General features: G+C 39.8%; 1 protein-coding gene across 2 annotated transcripts; it reads right to left on the reverse strand.

Annotated features, from left to right (window-relative positions):
• Positions 1 to 280: 280 nt before the first annotated feature.
• On the reverse strand, positions 281 to 8,399 carry tsnax (translin-associated factor X). Of its 2 annotated transcripts, none has more exons than XM_071910828.2 (6): positions 8,070 to 8,399; positions 7,443 to 7,526; positions 7,218 to 7,332; positions 6,286 to 6,416; positions 1,931 to 2,052; positions 281 to 1,380 (listed from the first exon to the last, which is right to left on the reverse strand). In XM_071910828.2, the coding sequence occupies exons 1-6, from the start codon at positions 8,089 to 8,091 to the stop codon at positions 997 to 999; spliced, it is 858 nt and encodes a 285-aa protein (XP_071766929.1). In that variant the 5' UTR covers positions 8,092 to 8,399; the 3' UTR covers positions 281 to 996. The 2 variants fall into 2 exon arrangements, with proteins under 2 accessions (XP_071766929.1, XP_078145048.1); XM_078288922.1 differs by having other exon boundaries at positions 7,443 to 7,532.
• Positions 8,400 to 9,901: the final 1,502 nt, after the last annotated feature.

Raw genomic sequence — 9,901 nt, forward strand, 5'->3', positions numbered from 1 at the left:
GGTAGAGGGAGGAGGCAAGGGGTGTGTGTGTGTGTGTGGGGGGGTGTGTGTGTGTGCCAGGGAGCCTGCCAGAGAATAGGCACGTACAGTGTACAAAGGTCACATGTTTCCTCCACAGTGCAGCGCAGACAACCAATGGTTCTACCTTAGATTATCTGTGTGTGATAGAGAAGGGGAAGGCGGGGGAGGGCAGAGAGAGAAAAATAAACTAACACACACACACACACACTCACACACTCACACCATCAAAGCAGCTTAAAGACTTGAAGAGCTTGTCATATTAGAAGCACAAAACTTTTATTCATGGTTTCCAATTTCAATGCAAAACAACTGAGTCATCAGATCTCTATCAAAAACAAAAGAAAAAAACCTTGTCTGTTGGAATACTGTAGTATTGAAGGCTTTGTTGAAGAACATCTCTCTCTCCTTGGCTGACATTGGGACGTCCTGCGAGAACTTTTGCCACGCCAGAAACTGTGTCCAACAAAATTAACAAGCGTCTCGTAAAACATATCAAACAACAGTCGAATCTGATAAAAAAATACATACAAACATCACACCACTGCGAAACTGAGAGAGACAACTGCACCGTACAGAACATAACCGAGGTTATGCATGCACTGCAAAAAATCTCCAGTCATTTTAGTCTATTATTGAGTCCTAAAATCATAATTTTCTTAAAACAAGTGAAAAATGGAGTTAGATAATTTCACTTGTTTCCAATGCAAATCAACTAGTTTCAAGAATTTTGTGTCATTTGTGTCATTTTCTTGCTAGTAGTACAGTGATCTGCCTTTTTCTGACTTGTTTTAAGATACTGACACTCCTTTCTAGAAAATTCCTGAAACAAGTGAAACTGCATTGGAAACAAGCGGAGTTATCTCACCCCATCGCAGAACTCTTCTTGTTTTAAGAAAAATAAGATTTGAAGGCTGAATATGAGACTAAATGACTTGTTAGGATGATTTGTTGCAGTGTGGTGAAGGTGCCGGGGGTCTAGGCCACGCCTTCGTCGTGGTCGATGAGAGCGGCCCTGCTGGAGAACACGTCGGCCAGCATGTGCTTGGGGATCTCGGAGCCGCGGACGCGCAGGGTGTAGCAGGCGTCCTCCACCTTGCCCAGGCTCTGGCGCAGCGTGTGCAGCTTCTTGGAAACCTCGTAGGGCCCCGTGTTGCCGATGTAGGAGAAGCCGTCGTGGATCTGCCGCAGGAACTGGCTGAGCTGGAAGGGCGTGTCGATGTCGCCGTTGCCCACGCTGCTGATGCACATCCGCATCAGCTCGCCGGTCAGATCGGCCACGCCCAGCAGGTAGTCTGAGGGCGTCACCTGGAAGGTCAGGACCTGAGCTCCCGCTGGCAGGCCTTCAGCTGAACCCTGGGACTTCATGCATGAGAGAACAAAAAGAGGATACAATAACCGATCATGCATATCAAGGACTTTGTCGCGTAAGCCTCAAAATGAGCTTTTGAAGGTGCTTTGAGACATTTTCAACATTTTTGAACCCTTATCTAAGGAGGTGTTATACAAAAGATTTATGGTGTCAACAATGTTTTATGTTGTACACCCGTTTATGTCATAGGCACGGCTGGGCCACAAATACATACATACATAATTCTTATTATAATATAATAAATACATAATAACACACTGTTTCCCCTGTATTCATTGAGCAGTGGTGCACCTCCACCACTGCTAGATAAGGAAATATATATAATATAATTTCGTTAAATGTCTCTTTAAGACACGAAAAAGCGCAGTTCCATTGTTCAGTATCAATATTTGTAATATGTCTGAGCATCCAAAGAAAACATTTTTAGCAGCACAGCCTGCACTAGAACCATGGCTTGGACTAAAACAGATGGTTGTGCAATATGAAATCACAGCAGAAACACTGTATACAGTTTAACAAGTAAGCCCCGTTTCAAATTACCTTAGGATCCACCTTTTCTGTTTTCATGAACACCAGTCTGGCATTGATCTCCTCCAGGCTGATAAGGGTGCGATGACGGATATAGTGCTGGAAAGACACAGCCTCCACATACTCCTGGACCCCTAATACATTCAATGATATTAAAATGCATGAATCAACACAGATAAGAAAATGATTGACACTGGAATGTACACACTAAAATGTAATTGTTCCAAGAATCGGGGTGGGGTGGATTTCCTTATTCTCTCCATTTCTGTCTGTTTGTATGTTGCATTTTTCTGTGTATAATGTATGACTTACTTGATTTACTAAAAACACTTAAAGTACCCATTCTAAAAAGATAATGTCTAGTATGTATAACAACTAAGCATAATATGCAAAGTGTGCACGTGCATTACATAAAGTGTGCATAGTATATATCACGGATGTAGATAATGATGCAAATCCTACTAGAGTCTTTTGATTGAACCACAGTGGCCAGCTGAGATGACCCCTCATTTGTTTTCTGCCGCTGTGTAAACAACAACCCAATAATCACAGGACGGAAGACTTTGTGTCTGTAGTTTACTTTCAGAGCGGCAATTGAACATCAAAGCGCCTCCTATCTCGCTGTCGCTAACCACAGTGCGCAACACGGAGCCGGAAGGAGGATGTGGCTCATCGCCACTTCACCCGCTCCACGACCGACTTTCACTGCACTTGTCATTTTCTCTTCGGTCCAATCGCACCACTGAAACGGGCCAAATCCATCACACCCAAAACAGTTTGCTGTAAGCCCCAGCTTAACACTAGGAGAGCCAAGCTGTGGTCAGTTGACTACGGTTTTGAATTTTAGAATTTAAATATCTCAGATTTCACAATGTCCCTCCGTGTCCTTTCCTAGACCCACTTTCTGTACAAACCAGTGTTGTCAGACTGTCTAAATCACAAATGGGAAACAGGAAATAGGATATGGAGTTATAATTACATTTACCCGTCTTCAATTGGTGGCTTGTTGGCCTTCTCTTAAACCCTAAACCTCTCTTGTCTGGTGCACAGGAAGTGATTATCAACCAAATTATCAATCAATTTATCAAATCAAATTATGAAAGAAAAGTAGACCCCCCCACACACATACACACCGAAACATTCAAATATGTCTTTAGAGGTTAATTATAAGATACAACTTTCCTATACAAACCTTTAGTTTACTCATTATGAAAGACCTTAGCTTAGCCCTCAGCCCTGATTTGGCTGTTTTTTCATAAAGTTTATGAACATAAAACAACACACAGATCTAAACATTGCCGATGGCTAGATAGCTATGACACTGGCCTGGAGAACACAACCCCGTCTCAGGCGGACAGGATATGACATGAAAAGGTTACACAGGCTTTGAGGCAGGCAGGCGGAGTTCAGTTCCTGAGTTTACTGCCAGGAGCTATTCATGTTATTTACTCTGAAGTAGCAGCGTTACCTTTGGTCAAACAACCAGAGAAAAACAGAAAAATGAGACAATGTCCAAACAATGACTCAGGGAAAATCCAACTGCGCAGAGAGAGGAAATTAGAGAGGATCTACTGGCACGGCCCTTGGAAAAGTGGAGGGCTGGGCAGGTAAACAACACCGAGGCCGTGGCCGAGGCCTGACCTGGTCCGACTGCTACAACACAACTTGTGTTTGGGGAGCTAGTATACATGCTAGAGGTTTAGATGGTGATTCCACACACAGTCATATTCCAGAGCCTTGGGTGGAGAATAATAAATAGCACATGTCAATGAGCAGTCTTGGTCAGGGTCAACATATCACTGCGGTCATGTGGAAACCTCGTAACTCCAGTTGTGCCAATTTTCATGTTTTCAATTGAAGGATTACATGCTCCTCTATGGGTTGAGAAGATTCAAATTGAAAAAACGGTTGGATAAACTCAAAAGGCCGAAAAACGAGGCTGCTTTTCAAGTTGACATTTTGGAGATGCATGGTTTTACGTTTGACCAAATGCATGTGTGACCTGCAACGCAGAGCAGTGCATTCAGTTGAAGTTGAACTCTGGGAAAAGCCCCACCAGTGGTATCTGCACCGCTCTGCAGACCTCTGTCTCATAGAGGCGACAGATAGCTGCTAGCTGGGTCAAGCTAAACAGCTTATCAAAGTGCCGCACTGCCCTGTTATCGCCGGCAATTAGGTTCAAATTTAGCCCACAATATCTTTAATGGTCCTTGTTAAAAAAAAAGCAAAGCCATTAAACATGCCTGGAGACTTCTAGTCCAGCCAAGATTATCAGCTGCAGGGCGAGAGAGCCTGCACAGCGAGCTCTGTCTCAATCTAATAAAGACGATAAAAATGAAAAGAAAAAAAAACATCTAATTGGTGGGAACTGCCACTGGTCACGTCGCGGGGGATGCAGCAGTGATTCCTGAGTGACCACAATCTAAAAATGACTTCCCCAGCTGCTAGATAACAGCTAACCCTAACTCCCACTAATGTTTTCCTCCAAACTTTGCAGACATTTTGGCTACTCTTACAAAAACTGATATTCTTGATTCTTGCGGGAAAACAACTTTATCAGAGGGTGTGTCAGTCATATCCAGGCCTGGATCAAGATCACTCTCACACACCAATCAGGCCAGTCAGTGACTTGACAATAAATCTAAAGCACAAAATGGATTTTCTATTTGATAGAACAGAAAGTAAAGACCTTGAGGAGGGTCCCAGCGCAGCAAAGATAATATTTTAAAGCAAGCACCAGTGTAATTAACTTTTTGACTCATGTCCTTAGTCACACCTCTATTTTGCATTGTCTACAGACCAACCCATTGCAAGGATTTATTGTTACAATATCACAAAATAACCCTTTAATCAAAGCTTATGTGATGCTCTGTGACATCAAGGAATGAGGGCGACCTAAGTGGTTTTCAATAAACAATAACTGTCAACAGTAATAACAATCAGTTTCAATACATATATGGTATAGTTCCTGCTGACAGCATTAATTCAAATCCAGAGATTCACTGCCAGGTATCCAAATAATTACCTGAAAGCATCGTGGAAACCACAGTGAGCAGAAAATGGATTCTGTTCATTGTGCATTGAGGGATTCTTGCTCCAGAATAACAAGAATACCTTTGTTTATATGTACAAAGTATTACAGACACTCACTCATATCTCAAATAAGATCAGATTCGGGTTGAGTTGTTTAGATGCATCTACATACCCCGATCACAAATATCCTTGTTTACAATAATAAACAGGATATTTAAAATATCACTAAACAAATGGAACTACCACATACCAAATAAACAGTAAATTGGATATGTTAGCTTGGAATCCTGGATAATATCAGCATATCCATGCTATAATATTCAGGTTACCCTGTTAATTTAAAAGGGATATGAACTAATCAGGGATATTGTAAATGACATGAGCCAATTCACACAGTATAACTGAATATCTCAAATAATATCAGAATATTAATGTGCAGGTAAATGCACACAAATACACACTCAGTGGGACATTTGATGGGATATCAGATTGATCAATCTGAATTAGCAAATCAACACAATTATATTAAGGTAATACATTTTTTCTCCAAAGCACTATGACAGGGATTTTTCAACTTTGTATCCTGGGAACCAAATGTAATAAATCTTAGTAAATAAATCTGGAAAAAGAGGATAATATACAGGCCCATGACCAATTTTAGGTTCTGACTAAGAGCTGAAATATTATTCACAATGTACTGTAAATATTTTTCTAGAATAAATATTTGCTGTGTATACAACTGAGAGAGAAAAAAATAAATTAGGCCATGGCTCTTTCATCACATTGCATGCCTTAAAGGTTAATATGCAAAACTCGGCTTGAAGTTTGGCCTCTGAGCTGTAAGTAAAGTGTGGCCTTTAGTGACAGTGGTTGATCCGTACAGCTGCCTCGCTCCTCTACTACCTGTACTTATAATGCTGGTCATTTGCAATTCACTGCCTGACACTTGTAGAATCCCTCATATTTCTGCAACATTACTTTAAAATGCATCAATCACATCAGTGATATGGCAGTTATAAAATGTCAAATTTGTTCTAAAATTCATAATGTTTCATTGCTTAATGAACGAGCAAAAGAAAATGAGCAAAGATAACAAGGATCTGACCCCAAGCATAATTCCCAGATTGTAAATTTCCATTGTTAATCTTGCTACTCAGATATTCAGGTTTTTTTGTTTTTTTTACATCAATTTTATCTTAGGAGAATTATTTTTAGTATTACAACTTATCCTTGAAACTTGTCACATGCACTTAAAAGCACACTTGTGATATTGTGAAACGATGAAACAGCGACATATGAATCTAAGCTGATTTGGGGTTTGTATGAAGTCCCACCTGGGGTGAAAGCTCTGTGAAACTGGTAGATGTCTTCTCCTCTCAGGTCTTCAGCGATCAGGCCGATCTTCTGCCTCACTCCATCCAGTTTTACATCCGACTCCTTCAGAACTTCCTCTACATCTGGTACACTGCCGAGCCAAAGACAATGGACAGAATCAATGTTAGGAATGTCATGTTTCTTAATCATGTCTATCTCAAAGGATCTCAATGTAATCAACACAGCACAACAGAGAAATTATACATGACTTGTTGACTTAATGGTCCTGGAATTTCAGAATCAAGGATAAATAACTGTATAAAGTTGATCGGCTATTTTGGGTTATTCTTGTGTAAATGTTCATTCGAAACAACCAAATCTAGTCAGATACATCAACTTAGTTGTTACTTTACTAGTTGTCTTTTTGCTAACTTTTTTGAGTATTATTTAAATCTCAATTTGCAAACAGCACATTAACACAATAATAACTTTAGCTCCACATTACTTGTTGTTCAAGTGATTTGAATTTAATAACATAACTACCCTTCGACACCATCATCCCACTTCCAAAACAATATAGCTGAAAGCTGAGTTGGTTTGAGCCAAATGTGAAAATTTTCAAGGTACTGATGATGAAATAAAAATTTTATTCAAATTAAGACAAAAACAACAGATTAACAGATAGTGCCTTAAGTATCCTTGCTATTACTGCTTATACCCTTGGAGAACTCAGTTTGTATTCATGAAACACTGTTGCCTAAAGCCAGAAACAAAAGAGGAGTGTTTGGCTGGGAACGCCATACAAATGTGCAGCTCAGTCCAAAAAGACAATGTAGAAAGACAAATGTAGCCTGAAGTTATTGGAATATCATGTAAATTCTCAAACTGAGTGGCATTCCCTCATAAATCCTAAGTTAGTTAATCATACATGTCTTTCTGAAATAGCACATACCTCGTCACTCGGTGCAAAAGAAAAATTGTCCTCTTGCTTTCAATGGTGACATCTCGACTGATTTTAACAAGACGCTCGTACTTGTCATGTTTGGTGTCAAGCTCCTGCTGGAAAACTTGAAAATGTTTGAAGTTAGACTACAAACTGGAGTCTCAACAACAGAAAAGACAGCATCCATACAAATTAATAAGTGCAATCAAAATACAGGGGCTGCAGTTATGGTACCTTTGAAGACAGCAATGACAGGTGAGGATGGGTTGGCACTCATATCACGGTCCTGCAAGGCATCAGGCTTTTTTCGTGGACATCCTTCACCTGAGGAAAAAGTCAGGTGATGTTGCATTGAGTAAAGTAGCTTAGCGCAGGTGGGTGTTTCATGCAAAATGCCTCTGTAGCACCAGCTGCTGCTGACCAGTTTCACTGAATACATTTCGGAGAACAAATTAGGGAGTGAAATGTATTTTAAATACAACTGGATTATTAATAGTATATATCTATACTATTCGCCTACTGCTGCTGCCACTACCACTACTACTAGCCTACTAACGTTACTAGTACTGCTGATAATAATAAAGCCTTTCTGTCTCTGCTATTTAGTCCATTTAAGGTATGTTTTGAAATTGCATTACTTTCATGATTAAAACTGGATAGACAGACAGCCGAAGTAATAATACAAGAATCCTTCATTACAACAGTTTAGCCTGAATACCATTATCGTTAATTACATAGCTAGTAAGGCTTGCTATCACATGCTGATGGCAACAACAGCAAGCGTCAACTTGCATAAAAACGTTGTTATTCTTAGTTCACTAAGAATAACAACTTTGGTTCAACCTCAAAAGCAAGACCTACCTTCTCGCTTAACGTTACTCATACCTTCCTTGTTGCAGTTTTATTTTTTTATGAAATGAACTATTTTGAAGGTTGGTTGTACACGAACTGCTTTAGCCGCTGAAAACCTGAAGTCAAAGCTGCCAACCAGATGTAACCAAGCCGACCGCCTTACAGCTCTCAGGACTTAAAACGGTTAACAGAGAAAACAAGTCCGCTTGTTAAGAAGACGTGAATATCTCCGACAGACCAGAAACAGAAGGAAGCAAAACCTAAATATTCTACAATACGAAGGAAATACTTTTTATGCGATTTTAATGACAGGCATCCAGGTGGACCTCACTCTGTAAAGGGCTTTTGCGCTGTTTACATGCGTAGCAGGAAGTTGAGGGAAAACATCTTGCATCTTGGGAGATGTAGTACCACAGCAGAATGTCTCCCCTTGGTTGGAATTTGAGCTTGTAATGTCTTTATTATAGCGTTGTCCAACATCTAATCTATGGCTTACTACAGTCGTACTTTTGCTGATTATATATATTTTTTATTTAAAAATAATTTAAAATAATAACGAATAAGATAAATATATATATACATATATATATATATATATATAGCCAGGCCAGAGCCATAGGACTATATTTTAGGCGATATTTAGCCTATATTCATCTCATTTTGAAGTATGTACACGCTTCTTGTAGATGACGCTATGTACAATTCAAAAAGCATTCATTGCAATGCAACGTTAATTGTTGCAGATGTTGCAGATATATCATTCATTAGGCAGTGACATAGGCAGTTGTCACTAAAACCAAACAACTTTCTTTTTCCAGTTACAGGCCAATAACTGAGCACCCTGTCACCCCAACACTTCCATCCCAGTTGTATACTCTGTTATTGGTTGTTATTAAAGTATGTTTCGTCCAACCTTTCTAGATCAGATTACTTGCATCTCTCCAGGAACTCTTCCTCGAGGGACTGCTGCCAACTGTGTACGTGCCACACGCCTGGTGCCAGCTTGCTTGTGGTTTGCCGCTGGCCAGCACACTCGCATTCATTCAGAAACTGATTTCACATGTGGCTCTCATGATTTGTAGGCTCCAGCTCTATATAATATGACATATTCATTTGAATACAAGATTGATCCAACCCCATCAGGAGCCAATTAAACATTTAATTACAATAAACATATAATCTCAATGAGCGATGGAAGTCATCCTCGATCACAAATATCAATCAATTAATTAATCACAAAAGCATGAAAAGGTATATGCAAAATATTCTTTTGTTGTGTGAATGGAATTTCACATGTGCAAGGCAGGAATGAGGGGAAAAATGCAGCCTGCTCTACACATTGGGTTTGACGTCTAATGCTGCCTTCAAGTGCTGCTCGTAAGCTCGTACTTCCGAGCGCCGCCACTGGCTGTTTTATTTCAGGAATCAAGCGTGCCATTGATGTTTTAATTACTTTATTATTCAAAACTTATTGTGTAACACATCACTTTTACCATCAGCTGTTGGTGCGACTTCCATACTCACCACCGTTTTTCCCTTAATTAGACATGCTTCCTAAAAGTCACATCTCAGCAATTTGGGTGGCATAGAAAGTTCCAATTCTCTCAGTCATGGAGATCAAAATAATATTTACTAATATTTAATATTTCTACCAGGAACAAAAGTTCCTGGTAGAAGATTTGAGTAATTTGAGTCAAAACCTGGATGAAGTAGCAAGTGCAACACACAAATAGAGGAGAGAAAGACAACATAATGTCAAAATCTTGTTTCGTTTGGGGATGTGTAGCCTATTTAGTCAGCACTTTTATTATCGTTACTAATGAATTATTACAGAATAACAT

Source organism: Centroberyx gerrardi, chromosome 15, assembly GCF_048128805.1.
Source record: "Centroberyx gerrardi isolate f3 chromosome 15, fCenGer3.hap1.cur.20231027, whole genome shotgun sequence".
Taxonomy (NCBI): domain Eukaryota; kingdom Metazoa; phylum Chordata; class Actinopteri; order Beryciformes; family Berycidae; genus Centroberyx; species Centroberyx gerrardi.

What these genes read in the sequence shown, in the direction of transcription:
- tsnax (XM_078288922.1), bottom strand. Translation starts at nt 8,091, where the DNA reads ATGAGTAACGTTAAGCGAGAAG. An exon ending in GAGTAACGTTAAGCGAGAAG is followed by an intron (nt 7,533 to 8,069) that starts GTAGGTCTTGCT and finishes CTTTTTCCTCAG; the next exon opens with GTGAAGGATGTCCACGAAAA. An exon ending in TCACAGAGCTTTCACCCCAG is followed by an intron (nt 2,053 to 6,285) that starts GTGGGACTTCAT and finishes TGAATGTATTAG; the next exon opens with GGGTCCAGGAGTATGTGGAG.